This window comes from Oryza sativa, chromosome 12 (assembly GCF_034140825.1).
Source record: "Oryza sativa Japonica Group chromosome 12, ASM3414082v1".
In the NCBI taxonomy this organism is placed as follows: Eukaryota; Viridiplantae; Streptophyta; class Magnoliopsida; order Poales; family Poaceae; genus Oryza; species Oryza sativa.
In genome coordinates, this window is record NC_089046.1 from 1,507,128 (window position 1) to 1,530,764 (window position 23,637).

At 44.7% G+C, this 23,637-nt stretch overlaps 5 protein-coding genes across 6 annotated transcripts; 1 reads left to right on the plus strand and 4 right to left on the minus strand.

The window, feature by feature from the left end:
• Positions 1-1,566: 1,566 nt before the first annotated feature.
• Positions 1,567-4,311, minus strand: LOC107278100 (putative receptor protein kinase ZmPK1). The gene is made up of 6 exons (XM_066306408.1): positions 4,211-4,311; positions 4,022-4,102; positions 2,960-3,258; positions 2,845-2,876; positions 2,324-2,439; positions 1,567-2,257 (listed from the first exon to the last, which is right to left on the minus strand). The coding sequence occupies exons 1-6, from the start codon at positions 4,309-4,311 to the stop codon at positions 1,567-1,569; spliced, it is 1,320 nt and encodes a 439-aa protein (XP_066162505.1).
• A 4,175-nt stretch (positions 4,312-8,486) lies between these two features.
• On the minus strand, positions 8,487-11,176 carry LOC107275586 (putative receptor protein kinase ZmPK1). The gene has a single exon (XM_015763637.3). It carries the CDS (start codon positions 11,146-11,148, stop codon positions 8,659-8,661), a length of 2,490 nt encoding a protein of 829 aa, XP_015619123.1. The 5' UTR covers positions 11,149-11,176; the 3' UTR covers positions 8,487-8,658.
• Positions 11,177-11,850: 674 nt separating this feature from the next.
• On the minus strand, positions 11,851-12,710 carry LOC4351411 (pentatricopeptide repeat-containing protein At4g21065). Its single transcript, XM_015763452.3, has one exon. It carries the CDS (start codon positions 12,204-12,206, stop codon positions 11,904-11,906), a length of 303 nt encoding a protein of 100 aa, XP_015618938.1. The 5' UTR covers positions 12,207-12,710; the 3' UTR covers positions 11,851-11,903.
• Positions 12,711-14,618: 1,908 nt separating this feature from the next.
• Positions 14,619-16,714, plus strand: LOC4351412 (uncharacterized). 2 transcript variants are annotated; one of them, XM_015765293.3, is made up of 2 exons: positions 14,619-14,978; positions 15,600-16,714. In XM_015765293.3, exons 1-2 carry the CDS (start codon positions 14,962-14,964, stop codon positions 16,480-16,482), a joined length of 900 nt encoding a protein of 299 aa, XP_015620779.1. In that variant the 5' UTR covers positions 14,619-14,961; the 3' UTR covers positions 16,483-16,714. The 2 variants fall into 2 exon arrangements, with proteins under 2 accessions (XP_015620779.1, XP_015620780.1); XM_015765294.3 differs by having other exon boundaries at positions 15,686-16,714.
• Positions 16,715-17,754: 1,040 nt separating this feature from the next.
• LOC4351413 (glutamine--fructose-6-phosphate aminotransferase [isomerizing] 1) lies at positions 17,755-22,955 on the minus strand. Its single transcript, XM_015765220.3, has 11 exons — positions 22,522-22,955; positions 21,854-22,026; positions 21,200-21,311; positions 20,721-20,860; positions 19,957-20,118; positions 19,325-19,652; positions 18,951-19,201; positions 18,760-18,874; positions 18,411-18,666; positions 18,157-18,325; positions 17,755-18,043 (listed from the first exon to the last, which is right to left on the minus strand). Exons 1-11 carry the CDS (start codon positions 22,772-22,774, stop codon positions 17,960-17,962), a joined length of 2,043 nt encoding a protein of 680 aa, XP_015620706.1. The 5' UTR covers positions 22,775-22,955; the 3' UTR covers positions 17,755-17,959.
• Between the last annotated feature and the right edge of the window lie 682 nt (positions 22,956-23,637).

Below are 23,637 nucleotides of genomic sequence, written 5' to 3' on the forward strand. Positions count from 1 at the left end.
TGGTTCCCGCATTTGCGTCGGCAGCTGCTGCTCCTCTTCTCCGGTCTGACCGAATTGATAATGTCGGTTAGACCGGCAAGATAGGCAGCCAGATCGACAGCACAAGAACAATGCCGCCGATCTGAATCAATCAACACAATGATCGATAGATATGTGCAGTGATAGTACATAGATAGATTGATTTCGGCTGTTTAGCCGAAACTCTAGATTTGACGAAACAGAAATTACTAGATTAAACGAAATTCGGCCATGATATGGCTGATTAGATCGTTCCCCAGTGGAGTCGCCAAAAATCGTGTTGGCAACTTTTTTAACAAGTCGACAAGCACGATCGCAACACCTAAACGTCTTGCGGTGATATGGAGTCACCAACCACCTCGATCTAGCCAAAGGGCCAAATCAAGATGGGTTTTGCAAAAAGAAAAGCTAAACCGGCTAGCGGAGCCGATTTAGAGATCAAAATCAGCCTTTAGGCCGATTTAGATCGATATGAAAATAACTACCCGTCTCGTGGGTAAAACGGAAGGTTTTCAGGACAAACCTACAAAGAGGTGTCGCACTCTCGCAGCGGCGGCGGACGGTTTACGGCGCAAACCGACAAAGATGGACTAAAACTAAAACATAGTAAAAGAACGATTCAAGTAGATTGTATTCGGGTGTTTTACAATAAACCGGCCTTGTCCCTTAAATAGGGGTTGGTCTTGCCCTCTACAGGCCCTTCTCCACGTCCAACTCGGGATAGAAACTAAAGGAAACACGAAACATGCCTTCCCGAGCAAGGAAACCCGAGACCCGACGAAAACAGACTCGGACTCGGACCCTGCCGGTCTGACCGCCCACATACCTGCGGTCTGACCGGCCCTGTGAAGGAAACTCGGCACTTTCCAAACTTTGGCAATTTTCCTCTATTTCGTCTATAGGTGCCAAATTTGGGTGTAAACATTACCCATATTCATTTAGATGTTAAAGAATCTAGACATATGTATGTGTTTAGGTTCATTAACATTTATATGTATGTGGACAATGTTAGAAAGTCTTACATTGTGAAACGGAGGGAGTAGTTTACTACCCCTCCATTCTACGTTATAAGCTTTTTGGGCGAAGCAAGAAGCCTTCGTCTGAATAGAAGGGGCCTTCGACCAAGGGTTTGGGAGACCTTGCGGCCCATGGGGGCCTTTCGTCATTAATGGGCCGGCCCAAGGAGATCGCTTGAGGGCCCATGAATACAAAAGAGACTGTGTACCCACACTAATGTCCATATCATAAAGGTATCCATGTAAATTCTCATATACTAACTAAACCCTAGAAGGTATGAGCATGTACTAAGACTATAATATTGCTCTTACTATTCCATCAACTTACTGAGTGAACCACGTCTTTCGATATGACGCAATTGTCTTTTGACAACAATATCTTTATCCAAAATTACAAATTATTTTATGGAAACTAAAGTTGCCATAGAATACAAATAGCTAATATCAACCCCTGATATTCCTTGCAAGAGATCTAAGGTTAAAACTACATATCACATAACAATTAATCAACAAATACATGACTGACATAGCTTTAACCTTCAAATGAAATGAGTGCTTGCACAACTGAGTTCATGTTTGGCCGCTTGCTCCTATCTTCCTCCAAGCATGAAAGAGCAATCTCAAGCATCAGCTTCACTTGTACATGGTTGAAATCACCGTTCAATCGATAGTCCACAAGATCCTCGATAGATTTTTCTTCATTGGACTCCATCTTCTCACGTGTCACCCTAACAACTATCCTAATATCCATCTCACATACCTTGATCCCATGGATCACCCATTCCGAAATCCAAATCCCCTTCACTAGCTCAAGGAGTATTACTCCATAACTATACACATCAACCTTCTCTATAACCGGTAGGTTAGTAACCCACTCTGGAGCCATGTACCCTCTTGTCCCTCTGATCCGTGTCAAAATTGCATCTGAACCATCTCTGTTTAACAACTTAGACAAACCAAAATCCGTAATCTTGGGCTCCAAATCCTTATCCAACAAAATGTTCTCAGGCTTCATGTCACAAGGAACAATCCATTCTGAACACTCACTGTGAAGGTAAGCCAGCCCTTTAGCCACACACAGAGCAATCCTGAACCGTTGATTCCAATCAAGCACATCATCATCAAATCCATCCCTACCAAACAACTTATGTGCAAGTGATCCATTCTCTATGTATTCAGAGACAAGAATCCTGTGCTTGCCTTGAGAGCAGCAACCCCACATTCTGACAAGGTTCATGTGATAGATCCTTCCAATCACACTCAGCTCCGCTTGGAACTCCTCACTCTACCGGCTCACGTTCTTGAGCACCTTCACGGCCACCGCCCTCTCATCGTCGAGCACGCCCTTGTACACCACGCCAGAGCCGCCGTGGCCGATCACGCCGGTGAAGCTCGCCGTGGCTTTCTTGATGTCACCGAGGGGTCACATCAAGAAAAGGTTAGAATGTTACCGAGCAGTGGCGGATCTACGAATTTTTCTAAGCCCGGGCAAGCCTAGCGATGGGTAGAAGGTGTACTTAAATCTATATAAGTACATAAACCATTTAATATATATTATATAGTCTTGTATTATCTTAAAATTGAAAAAACAGATGATCAACTAGTAAATTAATTAAGAAAGTAATTAGCTACTACTACTCAACTGCATGTACGACTGAACCCTGTAACTAAGTACTAGTCACTGCAGTATGGTGCACTGAATGAGGCGAAGTGATGGTAACAAGTAACAAGTGCTCTTTCACTGTTGATTCATGCGGCGGAGCTCGGGCAGCTGCCCATGCTAGCCGGGCGGCGGCTCCGCCGCTGTTACCGAGGGTCTTCTCTCTGGCATATAGAAGCTTGCTGCAGAACTTTCTCACATGTATGATTGTGAAAATGAGGACATGGTGGTGGGTTTTGGAACCCACTTGCAATTCCAGCCATACCTTCCTCTATGGTATGGTATGTGTGACGTGATAAATATTCATCTAGCTCAGCTAAACCCTTAGCCATGTCCTCTTCCTGGACAACCTCCTCCTCCTCCTCCTCCTCCAGTAGTACATGAAGGGCAAGAACAACTGGATGTATTCCTTTATTTAATTTCTTCATGATAGGATGATTCTTCAAAATAGAATGAATACCCCTCTCCAGATCTGCTTCTTCCTCTTCATGAGTCATATTCCCAATAGAACAAATGTCCTCATCCACCACATCCTCATCCACCTCCAAATCCAATTTCTCAAACCTAAACAACACATTACAATCCAATTAGTAATCATATTAAAAAAAATTGTCCCTATTAATTTAGAGATGATTGTAATGACAACAAAATCTTGCGGTTATATGACATTTTATTAACAACATGCACTATTTTCTTAGACTAAACATGGCATGCATTAAATTAATGCCAATTATCTTCATATGAAGATTAATGCATGGTGCACGAGTCAAAATATGAAGAAATACATGAACGCAAAAACAAATACTCACAATTGTGACATCCAATGCGGTAATTCGTCTTGTTCATGCAAGCCAGCAGCATCCACGTTGACCCTAAATAAATATAGCATTGCATTAACGTTAGCATGTTGCTAATTAATCTTGCTTTGAGAAACTACAATGCATGGATCTAAATAAATCAAAAGGAACGCATAGTTTTAATATGGCATGGTTAGAAGATAACCCTTATAAGGTTTTCAGCAGGTGATCATATTTTCACACACATAAAGAATAGAAACCATTTTTCATCTCATGTCAAGCATGCAATTTTTGCCAAAAGCAAAAAACAGTGCCCTGATATAAATAGACCAATTGATAGAAGTGAAATGCGTTAAGCATATAGTAACAAAACAGCAATATAATATCAAGGATAAGCTTATGAATTGGCAATACCCAAAGCATAAAGAATCATGATTTGCAGATTAACAAACAGGATAAGTAAACCATAAACAGCATGGGAACATCTACTTAGCAGAAGAAAACTGAAGGAAGAGATAAGATGAACATACATGGTGGAATCCTGCTGGATTACTGCAGTTGATTCGGAGGTCACTGTTTCAGCATCAGCCGTAGGCATTTGCTCCGCTAGCCTGAAGAACACAAGATGAACATATATATATAAGTCATCAAGAATGCATCCTATTGCACGAGAGCAACTGAGCAAGCAAGCAAACAACGGCAAGCACAGACGTAAGTGCCTGGTTTCTTCCCCAATTGCCTCCCGCAGCCGTGGGTCGTCTGGCAGAGAAGAGCTGCTCCGGCTCGTCGGCGTCTCCTCGTCATCGTCGGCGGGATCCATGGCGGAGTGGATCTGTGGATGGATGGGTGGAGGCGAAGCCGCAGGCCGCAGCTAGAGCTAGGTAGGAGGAGGAAGGAGCGAGCCCTAGCTAGGTGAAGTAGGTCCCTTTTCGTTCGAGGAAGACGAAGGGGAAGGGAAGGCACATTGCGAAATTTGATATTTTACCATCGTTAGGCAGCTGGATTCGCCGAAAATATCATTATCAATTGAGAGGCTTCACTCATATGCCATTTTCTTCTAATTCTCTCTTTCGTCTTATTATTATTGACTAAAATACTCCTAGTTGAATCAATTTAAGTATATCAAAAAATACGTAGATTATAAAGTAAATATACCAAAATAGTTTTACATGTTATTTTTTTTCTCTACACCATATTACATAGTATGCGGCGTATTATCTCCACAACATAAAAAAAAACACTCTCAACTGAAACTCTCATAAAAAATACGTAATTATTTTTTATTTATGCTGTGAAGATAGTGTCTTATACTCTGTAATTTGGTGTAAAGAAAAAAAAACATATATATTGCATGTCAATATATTTGTGCGATATGTACTCTGTAATCTACATATTTGCTTTACTTGAATTAATTCAACTAGGGGTATTTTGGTCAGCAAATATAAGAGAAAAAAGAGAATTGGAAGAAAATGGTGTTTCGGCAAAACCCCTCAATTGAGAATGGTATTTCGGCGAATCCCAACTATAAGTGGTATTTGGGTGAAACCCTATTTTAACGATGGTATTATGCCAATTTTCTCCTAGCTATGTAGTGTTATCATGGCGCATGGGCCTTTGGGATTCGGCCCAGTTTCCACTGTTTTGGGCCAATAAGTTCATCTGAGGTCCTTAAGTTGTCAGCGAATCTGATTTTCGTCCTTTATCTAGAAAACGATACAACGGGTTCCTCAACTGTTAAAACCGATGCAATATAGGTCTCATGGCGGTTTGAACGGCGATTTTAGCTAACGTGGCATTGACGTGACAATTTAATTTGGAAAATATTAAAAACTGTGACCCCACATATTAGTTACACCAAAATAATGAATTAAAAAATGGTGGGCTCATGTGGACCCCATAGGTTCTCAACCCCCCCCCTCTCTCTCTCTTCCTCCCGGTTTTGCTACTGGGAAAGAGTAGCATGTAGGGGTTGGGTGGGGGGGTGATCGCCCGAGCGGTCACCCACCCATTAGCACCCCCTCTTCCTCCTCCCTCTCGGCCTCTCCACATTAATGCCACATGTAAACTCATAATTACAAAAGCCACAATAGATCGACAAATTTTCTAATGGAGCAAGCATGCATACACACGGCTAGGTTAAATCTATAACTAATATAAATATTCGTATTTTTCCGGTCGTCACATCTAATTTTCATCCGTTTATCTTCCATACACAATCCGATTCGGTTAGCAATAGCCATGGAAAAAAATTGCAAAAAAAAGGGCAGCCGCCGACGCCCGCCTCCACGCTGTCCGGGCCGCCGCACCTCCCCTCCCCCGATCTAGCGGAGGGAAGGGCATCGCCGGCCCTCCCGCCGCCGCCACACAGAGAGAAAGGGGGAGAAGTGGAGAGAGTGGGGGTGGGGCGTCGCGCTGTGGGGAGGGTGGCGCTGCTCGCTGGGGGGAGTGCGCGCCGCCGCCGCTGCTCGCTGTGGGGGAAGGCGGCGCTGCCGCCACACCCCGCCGCACCCCGCCGTCGCCGCACCGTGCCGGCGAGAAGGGAGGGACGGCGCCGGTGGCGGGGGAGTCAGCCGGCTGGGGGGAGGGGGAGAGGCGCCGGTGGGGAGAGGGAGAGGGGGAGGAGGAGGCGGCGTTGGGGGCGGGGAAGGAGGAGGCGGCCGGCTCGGCTCGACTGGGGCGGGAGGGTGAGGGGGAGGGTTAGGGTTAGGGTTAGGTTTTCATCAATTTTAAACTGATCTGAGGCGTCCATCAAAACGAACGGCTGAGATCGATCGAGGGTTTGGGCCACACCACTTGGGCTGCACGTGGGCCGGCGGTCCACTAAGTGAGAGAGGAGGAGTATGGGGGTATCGGGTATCAAGTAGATTTTGCTCTCTTGTGGGCTGAAAAAGGCCCATACAGAAAAAATGATTTTTATTTCAATAAATGCTGAAATGATATTTGTATTATCAAAATTAGCAATTAAGCTATGTAAATTCCAAGAAAATTTCAATGAGTGTAATTAATATAGAAAATTTAATAAAAGTTAAATCCAACCATAACATTTTATTTCTTACCCTTACTTTACTTATAAATTAATTTAATTATATACCTACCTACTTAAAAAATACCCAAATATTAGAATTTAATATGTTTTAATTCAATTTTATTTGTTTTTTTTCTTTTCTTGCAACGCAAGACCACTTTTGCTATAATTTAAAAGAGTGTAATTAATATTGCAGAAAATTTTATATTTCATCAAATTATAATTCATTTTCTTCATATTAATAGTTCAAATCAAATTTCAGTCACCATATCATTAGCCGGTACAACGCACGGGCATTTTGCTACTCCCTCCGTTTCACAATGTAAGTCATTCTAGCATTTTTTATATTCATATTGATGGTAATGAATCTAGATATACATATCTATCTAGATTCATTAACAACAATATGAATGTGGGAAATGCTAGAATGACTTAGATCGTGAAACGGAAGAAGTAGTTAAATTAAATGAATGAAGAAGTAAAATTTTGAAAGATCATCATCGTTACCTTTTATCTCCTGATGATTGATGATGATTCATTGAACATAAATAGATCGGCCGATCGATCGATGTCCTGCAGCTGACGAACTTTTATCTCCTGCACCCTGCACGTATATATGCGCGCGCGGGGCAAGTTGTAGTTGAGTATATATTCTGATCACGAGCGCGCACCGGCCGGCTTGGAAACGGACTAGGCATTAATTATACGAATCGGAGTAGCTAGGCACTGCTATTCACGTTCGCGCTCGATCGGATGCGTCTCCGCGGCCGATCGATCCAACACGCGTACGTATGCTTTTCAGATTATTTGCTTCACATTTTAAAAAATATATTTTCTTGTATTGCTCAGATCAATTTGTTTTTAAGTTCTTTCTAAAAAAAGCTTATTTATCAATATATTTAATATTTTCCTACAATCAAGTAGATAATCCGTAGTACAATACTCTCGATAATTTGTTTCAAACTAAGCCTTAATGTTAGGCCACTAAAAACATAATACTCCCTCCATAATATAAGGCGCACACATATTCCAAGATTCAACCTTTAAAATATACATTTGACCAACATTTAATATAATATGAAACGAATTTTATTTGTTAAAAATTATATCATTGGATTGGCATTTAAATATACTTTCATATGGTTATAATTTTGTTGCTAGAAACTTTATAGTATATGAGAAATTATAAATTAAAGATTAGTTTTGAACACCGTGTCAATTTTGACCGCGCCTTATATTATGGGATAGAGGAAATAAAGAAAATATAGTAATAATAAATAATTGCTAGTGGATCTATACACTCAAATGTTTGGCTACGTGGATTGGATCACACTCATGTCTGAATTAAATAATAGATGCATCCCAGACAAAGAGATTGTTGGATTTCATGAATCATTTAGAAAAGAAAAGGTTATGTGATTACATAAATATATTTCATTAGTCCGAATCCTCAAAACTCTACACCCTCCCGTTCGGAACTATCATTGACCATTATCACTCTTTATCTCTCTACACCACTCATCACTGTTTTTCTTATTTAGCAGCTATTGTCTAATCGATCTCATCTAGTCTCCGCGCCACATCCGTTCTCTCCCTTTGTCAAGCTCTTCTCCCCCCCCCCCCCTTTCTCTCTGATCTTTCATCTCATTCTCTAATCACACTACTGTCGAATTTGACACTGCCCAAACATCGAGTTTATCGCCCTACCACTTGCCTTGCCCATATCTTTGGTGGCGTCATGCCATCCCTTCCTCACTATGTTGTGTAGCTAGGTAATAGACATCTCTTAAGCCCAAAGAAAATCCCACCACAACACACCCCCATCTCCACCCTTACCCTACCCTACCACATGCTCCTCGACAAGCTAGGATAAATAGTAAGGTGAAAATGATTTTTTTGCAATTTTTTTAATCAAATACTTAGCAAATCCCTTAAATTAAATAAATCAAAGTTAATGAAATATCTTCATCTAAAAATACGAATTAGTTTACGGAAACTAAACTTGTCATAGAATACAAATAGCCAATATCAATCTCTAATACGTACTCTTGCAAGGATCTAAGGTTAAAACTACTTATCACATAACAATTAATCAACAAATACATATTAACAAAGCACTAGATGACACATACTGACATAGCTTTAACCTTCAACCGAGATGAGTGATTGCACAACTGAGTTCATGTTTGGCCGCTTGCTCCTATCTTCCTCCAAGCATGAAATGGCAATCTCAAGCATCAGCTTCACTTGTACATGGTTGAAATCACCATTCAATCGATAGTCCACAAGATCCTCAATAGATCTCTTTTCATTGGACTCCATCTTCTGACATGTCGCCCTAACAACCATCCTAATATCCATCTCACATACCTTGATCCCATGGATCACCCATTCCGAAATCCTAATCCCCTTCACTAGCTCAAGGAGTATCACTCCGTAACTATACACATCAACCTTCTCTGTAAATGGTAAGTTAGTAACCCACTCTGGAGCCATGTACCCTCTTGTCCCTCTAATCCTTGTCAAAATTGCATCTGAACCATCTCTGTTTAACAACTTAGACAACCCAAAATCCGTAATCTTGGGCTCCAAATCCTTATCCAACAAAATGTTCTCAGGCTTCATGTCACAATGAACAATCCATTCTGAGCACTCACTGTGAAGGTAAGCCAACCCTTTAGCCACACCCAAAGCAATCCTGAACCTTTGATTCCAATCAAGCACATCATCATCAAATCCATGATCAAACAATCTTTGTGCAAGTGATCCATTCTCTATGTATTCAGAGACAAGAATCCTGTGCTTGGCTTGAGAGCAGCAACCCCACATTCTGACAAGGTTCATGTGATAGATCCTTCCAATCACACTCAGCTCTGCTTGGAACTCCTCCTCACTCTGCCGGCTCAAGTTCTTGAGCACCTTCACGGCCACCACCCTCTCGTCGTCAAGCACGCCCTTGTACACCACGCCGGAGCCGCCGCGGCCGATCACGCCGGTGAAGTTCGCCGTGGCTTTCTTGATGTCAGCGTAGGTGTACCTCTGGAAATGGCTCGTGATCAGCTTGTAGCCTTCTTGATCAATGGCGTACACCCGTGAATGCCGGAACAATCCTTTGCTTGAGAAGAGCCAGCAGCCGAACCCGATGACGATGGCCTCGACGACGAGCAACGCTGACAAGAATCCGTACAGGTATGGCCACACCGTCTTACCGGCGTCGTGAGATGACAGTGAAGAGGAGACGTTGAGGAGAACCTTTCTGTTGCTGTCGCCGGTGGCGGCGGCGGCGCAGCCGGCGATGTCTTCTTGGATGGCGAGGCCACCGCCGCCGCCGTCGCCGCCGCGCTGCCATTGGTGGACATGAAACTCCGGCACGTCGAAGTCGGCGGGGACCTTGATGTACACCGTTCCCGGCAAGCCGGGGAACGTCTTGCCGTTGAAGAGGACGCTCTTGAGGTAGCACTCCATGTGCTCCTTGTACTGGAACACCACGCACGCGCAGTTGTCGAGGCACTTGTTGGCGCAGTCGCCGAGCGGCATGACCTCGCCGTCGTTGAGGTCGTAGCCCCAGAAGTCGCTGTGCGGCAGCGCCACCAGCTTCGCCGGCCGGCCGCACTCGAGCCGGAACGTCGGCCTGCACCCCCTGCTCCAGTCGCTCGCGTCGACGCGCTCGTGCCCCGGCGCGCAGACGCACACCGGCGCCGGCGAGTAGAGGCACACGGCGTTGGCGCCGCACACGCCGTGGATGTTGCACGGGTTGCCGAACGCCATCCACGACACCGACCACGTTCCCGTCGCGTCGTCCAGGCTGTACGCCCTGAGGTTGCCGTCCGTGTCCAGCGTCAGCCGCCTCCTGACGCCGGCGGCGCCGAGGTCGGCGGCCTCGAAGGTGGTGCCGTCGCTGGAGAGGAACTGCCCGAGCGCGTCCATGGCGGCCTCGCGGGAGAAGTTGTAGATCTTGCGGTTGTTCTGCCAGTAGCTGAAGTAAGGGTTGGGCCAGTAGATGCTGGAGAAGTTGCCGTTGTCGTAGAAGAGGGAGAGCATGGCGTAGTCGCTGAACCCGAGGCTGTAGTAGCCGGCGGAGAGCAGCCGGTCGCGCGACACCAGCCGCGTCGCCGCCGTCAGCCGCTGCGCCGGGAGCAGCGTGTCGGTGGGGAAGTCGAAGCTCTGCCACAGCGTCTTGCCGCAGGCGTCCTCGACCACCAGGTTGCCGGTGTCGTGGAGCCGGACGCGGGCGCCGCCGCTGCCACCGGCGGCGGGGGTGGAGGAGTTCCAGACCACCTCGCCGCCGTAGTCGGTGAGGACGAGCGCGCCGCGGCGCGCGTCGAGCGTGACGCGCGCGCCCTTGCTGTGCACGGGGCGCGCCCGAGCCGCGGTCCAGACGACGGCGCGGTCGGCGGCGCGCGCGAACCAGACGGAGAAGGTGAAGACGGTGGGAGACGCGTCGTAGAAGCCGGCGGCGAACGTGCCGTCCGGCGAGCGCAGGACGTCGGTGGCGTGGTCCTCGACGGCGATCGAGGCGCCCCGGGCGAGCCACTCACGCGCCGCGTCGACGCGCCGTGGACATGGACGCGGCGACGAGCTTAGCGTGATGATCACAAGCAACGCGAAGGTTGCAAGGCGAGAGTTCATCATGGCACATCAATCAGGATGTTGATTCTGACAGGACTGAGATTAGGATGTTGATTTGGACTGTATAGTGATTACGGTTAATTTTTTTGTCACACAAGTCAAGAATTTTGTGCGTTCCATCGCCTGGGCACCAGTGACTACCACTAATTAAGATAGTAATATGGTAATAGACTAGTGTTAGTGAAAGCGATTTGACTTAGATCTGAGTATTGTATATGCATAACGAGGTGTACATGCACGTTGCGTCCAATGGAGTTTGTGTGCATCTGAACTCTGAAATTCTAAACTTCTGCTTAAAGAAAGCTGGGTGAGAAGATAGTAGTTCTGTTCACAGCAGTAATTGGGACTACGATTGATTAATAGAATTATGGGGCAATTTCATTTTTCCCCCACTTTCATCTCTAATATTGATTTTGCCCCTACTTTTTAGGGTTTTTGTTTTTGCCCCCACTTTTTGAACCGAAAAATACTTTTGCCCCTGCTTTGGATGGAGGAGTTAACGGTGTTAAATATGACATTTATACCCTCTCCCATATCTATTCATTAATTGTGTTTTTGCCCCTATTATGCATGGCTTTGGAAAATTATTTTTGTGAATATGTTTAAAATTAAATGATTGATTTGGACAGATTTTGACATTACAATTGGGACATAATTTGAATTTGATGGAATTTTGACAAAATTTCGGCAGCATTTTGACAGAAATTGAGCAAAAATTTTGACAAAATTTCAACAACATTTTACACAATCATATGAAGTCATATCAGCCTTGCATCGTTGACAATACCACACTTGGCATACAGATTAATCAGGGCATTGCTCACATGCGAATTGTCCACCAACACAACCTTTTCCGCATACACATGAACCCTCCTCCCAAGAGCAAGCGCCCCAATCTCTGCACAAGCGGTTAGAACACTGACTATGGTGACTCCATCTGGCGCAAAGTTGACGCCCAGCATCTCCCGGAAGACAGTGAGAACCTCGTTAGGGCGCCCGTTGGCCGCAAAGCTGTTGAGCATCGAATTCCACGAGACGAGGTTCTGCCCATGCACCGGCATTTCATCGAACACCTTGTGCACGCTCTCGAACAGGCCACACGCGCCGTAGAGATGAACGGGCGAGTTTTGGACGAACCCGTTCTTGGCGGCCTCGGTATGGAGGCACTCCCCTTCGCGGAGCGCGAGGAGGCGCGAGCAAGCCTGGAGCAGCGACGGGTAGGTGTGCGTGTCGGGCGGCGCGAGGCGGCGGCGGTGGAGCTCGAGCGCGACGCACGGGCGGAACGAGCCCGCAGCGATGCGGTGCACGGTGTTGAGGGGGAACGGGTCTAGTGGCCCGTGCGGGAGGAGGCGGGAGAGTACCGCCACGGCGTAGCGGAGCGGCGGCGCGCGGAGGACGGCGAGGTGGAAGAGGAGGTGCTTGGCGAGGAGCGGGTGGGAGGTGGGCACACCGGCCCGGAGCGCCCGCGCATGGATCTGCTTGGCGGCAGCGAGGGATGGCGCGGCGAGGTGGACGGGATCGCCTCGCTCCTCCAACCACCCTATCAGCCACCGCCGCCGCCGCCCAACCTAGCCCTCTCCCCCCAGCCTAGCCCTCTCGCCGCCGCCGACCCCTCTCCTGCTCGCCGGTGGGAGGAGCTGTGCTCTAGCCGCCGCCGCCGCCTGTAGACTCGAGAGAGAAGCAGCGAGATTGGGGGAAAGAATCGGTTCTCTGTTAGACTAGTGCCAGGGGTAAAAAAGTAGAACACAAATTCGAAAAAAATTTATTTTACTGCCATATAGCTGGTCCCACTAACTTCCATCCAAACCAGGGTAAACGTCTCTTCCGGTTAAAAAAAAGTGAGGGAAAAAATAAAAACCCTAAAAAGTAGAGGCATAATCAATATTGAAGATGAAAGTGGGGGCAAAAACGAAATTGTCCCTAGAATTATAGAAGTAATGTTTGTATCATACCAGCAGCTGTGCAGTATCAAATGCAGGATGAGCTGAGCAGACAGGAAAGGTTTTGACTGTCAGTTAATGTTGGGTGATTTTTTAGTCAACACTTGGTTTGATGATCTGTACCGTTGACTTTGTAAACAAATGATCTATATTCTACTGTATGATAAGGTTGAGGTGCTTTGCGGACAAGCATTAATCAGCCATCAATCAAGCCAATGGAGAAGTTCCATGTAGTTTCAGGATTGGGACACCTCACAGATTTTCAGCGAGTAAATGCATCATCACAGCAGCTACAATAACAGACTATAAGAATATATTTTAAGGAGATAAAATAGTGAGCAGAGCTGAACTCAGCTGCGTCTGGAGAAATTTATAATATGCCACTCAATAGAGGTACTCTAACCGAATGTCACTATTTAGGATGTTCTTATAAAAATGCCACTCAATAAAGATAAAGACTCGTTCTTAATAAAATGTCACTTTAGGCTATTTTGAGGCTTTTAATCGCAAAAGATGTGCGGAATGACAAAAATACCCATGTGTCTTTCCCTGCGGCGATAACGACTCCTTCTCGGCGTTGGCGCTGCGGTGGGGCGGCGGGACGGCGGTGGCGGCGTCGGCCCCTAGCGCGACTGAGAGGAAATCGGCCGTGCGTGGACGGGCGACGCCGCGACGGTAGCACGGCCGGCCAGGGGCGCGCAGACGGGGCGGCGTCGGCCCCTAGCTCCTCTCGACTGCGCGCGGTCAAGTGACAGCGACGGCAGCGGCAGCTGGGCGAGCGCGCGCCGACAGGGCGGCGGTGGCGGCGTCGGCCCCTAGCGTGCCAAGAAGAAGTCGTGAGAAAGAGAAGAGACGCATTCTCCAGATCTAAACGATCCTAAGGGTATTTCGGTCATTTCGCGAGCTTAGTGTGAGAAAAAAATTAAAAATATAAACAAATAAAAAATGTCTCAAAATAGCCCAAAGTAGCATTTTATTAAGAAACAGTCTCTATTGAGTGGCATTTTTATAAGAACATCCTAGAGAGCGGTCTTCTGTTAAAGCCACATCTACTAAGTAGCATATTGTTAAGGGCATGTTCACTTTGAAGCCATTTTCAACCTTACCAAATTTTGGTAAAGTTACCAAAAAAGTGGCTACATTTAGTTTGCTGTCAAATTTTAGTAACTATATAAGAAATCCTACCAAAATTTTGGTAAGTCAACTATACCAAAATTTTGGCATTACCAAAATTTGGTAAGTTTTTTTTTTCGCATAAAGTGAACCGGCACTAAATTTCTCCACCTAGATCTGCACCTGCACCAGTACCTGTACTTGTTCTACTTCTTGTTGTGCGAAGTCCAGACCCAATTCCAGGCTCAATCGTATCGGCATCGGTCTCAGGTAATGGGCCTAATTCCAGGCCCAACAGTAAGCAATGCAGTTCGGTCATGGGCTCTTCCTCCTCCTATGCGTATAGCCGTATAGGAATAGTCGTGTCGCGCCTGGATTAGGACCGCGCTATAAAATTTAAAAATCAAGGGGTTTTTTCGCAAAACGACGCGCCCTAACAACCCACCCCGCAAGTCGGCAACCCTAGCCACCGCCGCCAGTCCCCTCCTCCCCCGCGCTCTCCCTCTCCCCATCACGCCGCCGCCGCCGCCGTCGCGTCGCCGTCCCCGACGCCTCCGCCTCCCTCTCCCGCCGTTCGCCGCCTCCTTTGCCGACCGCCACCGCCCCGCGCCGCCTTCCCCGCCTCCGCCTCCGCGCATCGCAACGCAACCTCAGGCGCAGAGGCGGCGACTTGACTCCCCCCCTCCCCGCCCTCTCGCTCTAGGGTTTCCTCCCTTCCCCGTCATCAGCCGCCACCCCACCCCCTCCCCCGCCGGGCTTCGCCATGTACGGTCACCGCGGGTAAGCCAAGCCCCTCCTCTTCTCTCTTATTCCTGATTAATCTCCGCAATTCCATCCCGCCGATTCATCCATTGCTTTCTTTTTTTCCTACAATACTTGCTTGCTTACGCGATCTCATCAATTTCTCGATTCTTTTAGGGATAATTTCTAAGTAGGTCACTTTGCTTTGCTACCATGATATGATATGATATCATCTGCCTAGGATTTAGGATACATGTACAGCTTCCCCCTTACAAGACCAAACCTCTCTCCCCCCAATAAATAAATAAATAAATCGGAGGCAGTAATACATCCAAATTGATGTTTCATCAACTGCACCAGCATCCCAACTGTGGTTTGTAAGATTCTTTTCTACTGATATGTGTCATCCAGTAGTTTGAGTATTTCTTCTATTCATATGCTGTCAACATTTAATTAGTTTTTGTTTATGTCCACTAATGCGTTCGCATTTCGACTCCATTCACCTTTTTAAGCCTTAAGTCATGTTTAGATTACTAGTATTTCTTATCTGTGCAGTTATCTTTATGTTTGGGTTATTTTATATGAAATGGGGATTGAGAGATGGGGGGATCGTCTCCTTTTTTTTTCTTTTCTCTTTTTGGGACTCTGGATTATCTGAAGGGCAATGATGGGAGGCGGGGGGGTTTCGGATGGGTACGAGGGATCAAAGAGGCCACGAATGATCGAATCCAATCCATACTTCGCAGTGACCGCAGGCAGTCCCTTGGATGTCTCAAAGAGGGCCAGGATGATGGAACCAGCCCCTCCCTATTTCGGAGCCATGGGCAGCAGCGCTGCTGGTGGCACCAGTGCCTTCTACCAGCCCTACGGCACCAACTTACCTGGTGCAGGGGCTAACAGTGCCATCCAGAACTTTCCAGGGGTCCGTCTACGAGGGCTCCCCTTTGACTGCGACGATCTTGACATCTGCAAGTTCTTTGTTGGGCTGGACATAGTGGACTGCCTCTTGGTTCACAAGAATGGCCGCTTCACCGGCGAGGCTTTTGTCGTATTCCCATCAGCCATGCAAGCAGAGTTTGCACTGCACCGCAACCGGCAGAACATGGGCAGGAGGTATGTTGAGGTGTTCAGATGCAAGAAGCAAGAGTACTACAGTGCAATAGCTGCTGAAGTGAACCAGGGCGGCTTCTTCGACTCGGAGTACCGTCACTCCCCACCTCCTCCACGGCCCAAGAAACCAGCTGAAGACAAGAGCAGCATGGAGTATACTGAGGTGCTCAAGCTCCGTGGCCTGCCCTACTCTGCTACCACTGAAGACATCATCAAGTTCTTTGTGGAGTACGAGCTGACGGACGAAAATGTGCACATCGTGTACCGTCCAGATGGTAAGGCCACTGGAGAAGCCTATGTGGAGTTCCCGACAGCAGAGGTTGTGAAGACAGCCATGTGCAAGGACAAGATGACCATTGGGACAAGGTACGTGGAGCTGTTCCCATCAACCCCAGAGGAGGCCAGCAGGGCGAAATCGCGAGTCAGGCAATGAATTATTTGATCCAGTCATCTACTTTGCCCTGGCCTTGAGCAGCTGTGTTCCAGTTTAGCTTTCGCCTTGCATGCTTAAACTGTATCCCTCGCCTTTAGGTTTGTGTGTGTGTGTTTTAGTATGCATCATGTTGCTACCGTGCCACAACCCGTTGGTGTGGTGACTTTATAAGAACCCGAATTGCATTTTTAAAAGAAGTGGTGGATTATGAGATGCCTGCACTTTAACAGCAGTTGCGCCTGGTTGGATGCATTTTATATGGCAATGGCATGATCATTGTTTTCCTTCTGAGTTTGCGACAGATGTTCTACTGTATCCCCTTCTTTTTGGTGAAGCAGGGGATGAAGCTCGCACTAACTCTGTTCCAAAAGTTGGTTGTTAATTAATATGAATATGCATAAACATAACGAGGTGTACATCAGTACATGCACGTTGCGGCCCATGGATTGTGTGTGCATCTGGGATACGGTTTTCCCGATTCCTATGATCTATCCAATATGCTAACTCTGAAACTCTAAGCTTCAGCTTAAAGAAAGCTGGGTGAGAAGATAGTAGTAGCTTTTTAATTCTGTTCACATCACTAATTGGGACTACCCCCGGACAACGATTGGTTAAGACCCTGTTTAGATGGGACTAAAACTTTTTAAGTCTCTATCACATCGGATTTTTGGACACTAATTATAAATATTAAACGTAGACTATTAATAAAACCCATTCATAATCTTGGACTAATTCGCGAGACGAATCTGTTGAGCCTAATTAATCCATGATTAGCCTATGTAATGCTACAATAAATATTCTCTAATTATGGATTAATTAGGTTTAAAAAATTTGTCTCATAAATTAGCTTTTATTTATATAATTAGTTTTATAAGTAGTCTATATTTAATACTCTAAATTAGTGTCTAAATACAGAGACTAAAGTTAAATCTCTGTATCCAAACACCACCTAATAGAAGCAATGTTTGTAACATACCAGCACCAGCAGCTGTGCAGTGTCAAATGCAGGATGGGCTGAGCAGACAGGAAAGATTTTGATTGTCAGTTGATGCTGGATGATTTCTTAATCAACACTTGGTTTGATGATCTGTACCGTTGACTTTGTAAACAAAATATCTATATTCTCATGTATGATAAGGCTGAGGTGCTTTGCAGACAAGCATTAATCAGCCATCAATCAGCCAGTGGAGAAGTTCCATGTAGTTTCAGGATTGGGACACCTCACAGATTTTCAGCGAGTCAATGCATCATCAGTCAGGACAAACACAGACATGAAAAATTGATGGAGTTCATCAACAATATTGTAATGCTAGCCACCTCAAGAATCTCAGTTATCTAAAAATAATTACATAACTGCGAAATGGCTATGAGTAATAACATTCAATCAATAGCTACACAACCTATTCTCTATAGGATGGATTTGATACAACGTCTGATCTCTATTGGATCTGATACAACTTATGATAGAACCCCCTACTCATTGGGTAGTCACACTCTTTGCCAGATTCCTTGGTTGATCAACATCAAATCCTCGAAGAACTGTCAGATGGTATGCGAGCAGCTGAAGGAACAAATAACAATACACTCAGTAAATGAAATTGTTTCACAAATGATAAAGCATAAGTAGAAGTTCTGGAATTTGATGAAATTAAACAATTCAAACAATGTGCAAACCTGTAACGGAATTATGTTAATCACTGGCTGGAGACAGTCAGCGACCTCTGGAACTTCAATAACCCTGCAAGATCCACTAGGGCAAACTGCAGATGCGTCTCCCTTTGAGCACATCACTATCAGACGCCCCTTGCGAGAAAGGAGCTGCTGAATCACTGACTGTTGCTTGCTGCAAGAGGTGAAGATGTTTAGAGGAACTCCTTGAAAAATGAAAAGAAAATGAACGTGCTCTGCAGTCTGTCCAAAGCGCTTACCTGAAGCACGCATCACGTGTAGCAATGACGATGATCGGAAGGTTTTCATCCACTAGTGCAAGTGGTCCATGCTTCATTTCACCAGCAAGCATGCCTTCGCTGTGCATCAGAGCAACCTCCTTAACTTTAAGAGCACCCTCTAAGGCAGTGGCATAGTTATAACCTCTGCCAAACACAAGGAGAGACTCTGAATCGATCAAGGAAGAGGAAAGTTCCTTCATCTCGGTATCAAGTTTTAAAACCTCGCTGACATTGCCTGTGTAGTAAAATAGACAAATTTGGAAAACGTTGTTCAAAAGAAACAATTTCCTAGACTAAATAATGCATTTGTTGATCTAACACGACATACTTGGAAGATTGGAAAGACCACTGATGATAGCTTGACGTCTAACTTGGGTGGATATTTGATCAGATCCAACAGCCAAGGCCACCATCACCATGACTACTATTTGACTTGTATATGCCTGCAAGATATGAGATATTGTTAGGAATCAAGACGACCAAAAAAGGGTTGAAGCATGAGAATAGACAGAAATTAACCTTGGTACTAGCAACACCTATCTCACAACCAGCATTGATATGAACTCCACAATGTGTTCTTCTTGATAGTGTGCTTCCTACGGTATTTGTTATGCCAACACAAAGTGCTCCATTTTCTAGTGCATAATCAAGAGCAAGGAGGGTATCTGCTGTCTCCCCTGACTGGCTAACGAAAACTGCAGTGTCTTCCCTGTAGATGGGACCTTGTCTGTCCAGCAAGTCACTTGCAACCTCCATAGTCACAGGAATACCTATTGTCCAAATAATGCAAGGAAGAAGTATCTGGGTCAAGAAACAGGTAGCTAATACATATTGTCACTGATGTTGACATCTAAAATTTCTACATAAGGAGTCAGGACAATAAGTTGGCATACCAGTTAATTCCTCCACAAAAGGTCTTGCAGCCAAGGCAGCATTGTAACTTGTACCACAGCCAATGAAAACTAACCTTCTACTGCGCCTAATAGTTTTGAGGTACTCCTTTTCCTTTAATCCTCCTAAAAGAACACCACTATCCTTCACTCTACCCCTCATGGTTGTTGTTAATGAATGTGGCTGTTCATGGATTTCCTTTTGCATGAAGTGGTCATAACTTCCTTTCTTTATCTGCTCAACTTCCATCTCAAGGACAGACAATGCTCGTTGCACAGAAGCTGGCTTCTCTTTCTCATGGTCAAACTTAAGGATAGACACACTGCCATCCTGCAATGGCCAAATTGTTAAAGCTTGGACAAGGCATCAAATGTAAGGCTAATGATGTCAAAGAAACAAAAGAACTGTTGCACTAGCGTGTTCACATATTATTTCAGTCAATAAAAAACCAGTGACACAATAAAAGTACAATTGTCAAATTGGCAGAAAAAATGGTATAAAGGAAATAGATAACTTTAGGTCTAGAAAAGATAGATTGCCCCCCATTAAAAATGATCTTTCTTTCTAAAAAAGAAAGTAAAGGCAAAATAGAACAGATAAGGCAGGTGAATCAACAGAGAAAGCTGAAGAGTACCTTAATATGAACAATTTCATCATCTTCGATAGCCAAATAATTCTTGGTATGCTCCACAATAGCAAATAAATCACTAGAGAAGAATAATTCTTTGGGCTTCCCGTTTGTTGTCAGAGCTTTGACATCATGAAATGGTTTCCCACTATTTTGGCCACTTAATTCCTGAAAATAGAGACAACAGTTACAAATATAAAAAAAATGTTTCCAAGTCAAAGGGAAGCAGAATATTTATAGTATCTATAAATATGTGTAAAAAAATGATTACACAAAAGATAACTTCTAACCAAACCAACATCACCATAAAAGAAAATTATTTAATCTGCAAGCAATCTACTGCACAGTTTCTCACGTTTGCATTTTTATAGAACAAAACATGTGGCAGTTAACCAGAGCAAGTAGTTCGTAGTTACTCTATTGAGTGTGGATTTTATCGCAGGTTCCACTCTATGGGAAGAAAAAAATGGTAGTTCTTAGCACCTTTTGACAAGCCAACATTTGTGAGAAAATGCACTTCATGTTTTCTAGTTTGACACTTTTACCTAATACATGTTTGAAGCAGATGGAGATAAGAACGGTGAAGAGACAACAGAGTTAAAGTTAACTTTTGATGTTAGGTCTAGTACTACATAATAAAGTCAACTTGAACAGCAAAAGATGTAGCTCAAGAGCATAACACATAATTCTTACACAAAATAAAAATCACTGTTTTACTATGCTTGATTAGAACCTAGCTGATAGTTTAAGACAAACCAGGATGCACTTACATTGACACCGAGTATCAGTGTGCTGCCCCGTTTGCATGCAATCAATTCATTGGGGTAGTGTGGGCTTTTAAAGATAAGTGCGTAGGCTCCTTCAAGCTGCCTCATGACTTCCATAACAACTTGGCTAAATGTCACATCACCTGAGAAAATAATAAAAAGTTGCCTTAACTAGAACTAGTACAGTAAGACCAACATATAGAATCTAGTTACCGATTTCTTTTCCTTTTGAATTTTGTAAGAATTCTCCTGCCTTGTTAAGAGTAATGTATTGCCTAAATAAAAATTTCTGAGCGCGAAAAGCATAATAAGGTATATTTATTGCCTCATCTAGTTCTTAGGTGGCAAATCTAGTTTCCAACATAGATCATAGTAGTATAATTCTTGCTCCAAAGAAATGATAATATAATTATAACTTGAGAATGAAAGGTTTAGCTAAAGATCAGGGAGTACATCTTGTCTGTTGTCAAGAATATAAATACCTTCTTCATCATGCGCCTTATCAAAAACAAACTTTGCCAACTTAGGGATGACTTCTGTGTCAGTATCAGACTCAAAGGTGAACCCGTGCCGGATTAGTGTCTCTTTCAGAACCTGAGCAGATACATCAGAAATACCAAGTTATGATGGAAATTTATCTGTTTACATCATTATCATCTCTTGCTACATTAATTTGAGATGGTATCATGAGGTTACACATGATCATGAAACCAAGTTTGAGATGGTTGGCTGATTCATAAATGTCTAATAAACTTATTGTGAATTCAGTATATTGTCATTTGCCACTTCTATAAGATAATATTCTCTGCATTACAACGACAATAATCTAGCAAAATGAGATAGAACTCACTGATATTCTAGTTGCTAGTTAATCTACAGCAGTTATTTTATTCCAGTAAAAGCATATGAGCTTTCAACTAAACGGCAGATTATTTAACAACAATAGTGAGGCGTCTATGGAGATTGGAGACAGCCCATGTGCAGGGCTTGGAAGATAACATGTTGGCCAATAGCATAAATCCACCATAGTTGCAATAATGCATGTGGATTCCCCAGCTGTAAAGATGATGAGAGAAATACTATACAAGAATTCTAGTACAATATCAGAACTTCAGAAGAGCAAGGTAAACAAGAACCTCGTAGTTTGTGATGATGCCATTGTGGACGACCAAGAACTCATCGCCGGCACCAGAAGATTGGGGGTGGCTGTTCCTTGGGGCAGGCACACCATGCGTGGCCCACCTGGTGTGGGCAATTCCAGCATGCACATTGAAGGCGGCGTCCAGGTTCACATCCTTCTCATCAACCTCTGAAAAATACACAAACATCCAACATGACAAAAGATAGAGTACAAGAGAGCACCAAAATTGTAGCCGAGACTAATTGTATACGGTATAAATCGTCAGGAAATCCAGAGAGAAAGGAAATCAGCTCTCCAAGTGGTAAATTGAATAAATCACCGAAAATGCCATAAACCCAAGAAGATTTAGAGTTGATCCGAATGGGTCAAATTCTACCTTTTCTGAGGAGATCCAGAATTTTGGGAGCTATGCTATGCCAATCCCAAAAATGCAAAGTGCGAACAGAAGAATTTCCCTCGCAAGGATAACTAAACCCAAAATCGCTAAACGACATAATGATATTCCCCAAAATGTGATATGGATCCCAATCAAAATCCAAAGCTTTTACCAAGTGATACAGCCAAGTCAGACCACATAGCACATGGAAATCGTGCAAAAATCCATCCCAAGAACCCAAAATTCAACCCATTTTTCAGCATAATCAGGAGGGAAAAGGCACTGACCGGAGTAGACGGATCGTACGAGGTTCTCGATCTTGCCCTCCTGGCGGAACACCAGCGGGGACGCCCCGGCATAGGCCGGCACCGCCGTAGAAGAAGAAGAAGAAGCGCAGGAGGGAACGTCGGCGTCGACGGCGATGCCGGAGGAGTCGTAGCCGCGGTACTCGAGGCGGCGGAGGCCATTGAAGAGGACCTCGAGGATGTAGCGGCGCTCCCGCGACACATTGTAGTTGAGGTACGCGAAGATCCCGCACATCGTGCGCCGCGCCGCGCTGGGCTGGGCTTCTAGAAGCTTCCAGAAGTTTCCGGGTTCGGGAGAGAGAGAGAGAGGGAGGACGCGGTTACGACGGCGGCGAGGAGTCGCCGGCCGAGGCGGAGGAAGAAGAGGAGAAAAAGGCCGCGTTTTTTTTTTTTTGATAGGAGAAGGCCGCGTATTTGGGTACGCGGAGTCAAAGCCCAAATTTTATACTGATCGAGTACAGCAGGACAGGCTGACGTGTAGCCTGTGACCCAGTAGCCGCACGATTTGGATCGGACGGCTACTGTAGCGCACAGCTCTTCGAAAGGAAAAATGGAAATCTAGGTGCTCCTTACTCCCTCAAGTTCCATTTCTGTGCCTAACAAACTTTGATCATATATCTTATTTAATTTTATTTATAATTAGTACTTTTATTGTTATAAGATGATAACACATAAATAGTACTTTATGCGAAACTTATGTTTTTAACTTTTTTTAAAAATATTTTAAATAAGACAAACAATTAAAGTTAGACACGGAAAATCATGGCCATCCTCCTTAAAATGGAAGGGAGTGAGTGAGTACTCATTACGGGCGGCTGTCACTTGTCATCACGTCAATGTTAATACATGTGTAGTACGTGTTAAAAAAAATGCTAATACATGTGTAGATTTGTCATGCTTGTGCCACGCGTCGCGTTTCTGATTAATTTGGACGTCGATTTTTACTCGTAGTTGCAGTAGATGACAACTGAGTGCGTGTTTTAAGCCATAGTATGGATCAGATATTTTTTGGAGAGAAATATGCACACGTGTTAGGATTTTCAGTCGTGTTAATTTGACACTGAGAGATTGTGTTTATTGCTAATTGGAGTGATTAAA

What these genes read in the sequence shown, in the direction of transcription:
- LOC107278100 (XM_066306408.1), bottom strand. Translation starts at nt 4,311, where the DNA reads ATGGATCCCGCCGACGATGACGAGGAGACGCCGACGAGCCGGAGCAGC. An exon ending in ATCCAGCAGGATTCCACCAT is followed by an intron (nt 3,259 to 4,021) that starts GTATGTTCATCT and finishes TGTGTTGTTTAG; the next exon opens with GTTTGAGAAATTGGATTTGG. An exon ending in TGCCAGAGAGAAGACCCTCG is followed by an intron (nt 2,440 to 2,844) that starts GTAACAGCGGCG and finishes GGTGACATCAAG; the next exon opens with AAAGCCACGGCGAGCTTCAC.
- LOC107275586 (XM_015763637.3), bottom strand. Translation starts at nt 11,148, where the DNA reads ATGATGAACTCTCGCCTTGCAACCTTCGCGTTGCTTGTGATCATCACG.
- LOC4351411 (XM_015763452.3), bottom strand. Translation starts at nt 12,206, where the DNA reads ATGCCGGTGCATGGGCAGAACCTCGTCTCGTGGAATTCGATGCTCAAC.
- LOC4351413 (XM_015765220.3), bottom strand. Translation starts at nt 22,774, where the DNA reads ATGTGCGGGATCTTCGCGTACCTCAACTACAATGTGTCGCGGGAGCGC. An exon ending in TAGGTGTTGCTAGTACCAAG is followed by an intron (nt 18,875 to 18,950) that starts GTTAATTTCTGT and finishes CATATCTTGCAG; the next exon opens with GCATATACAAGTCAAATAGT. An exon ending in TGGTCTTTCCAATCTTCCAA is followed by an intron (nt 18,667 to 18,759) that starts GTATGTCGTGTT and finishes TTTACTACACAG; the next exon opens with GCAATGTCAGCGAGGTTTTA.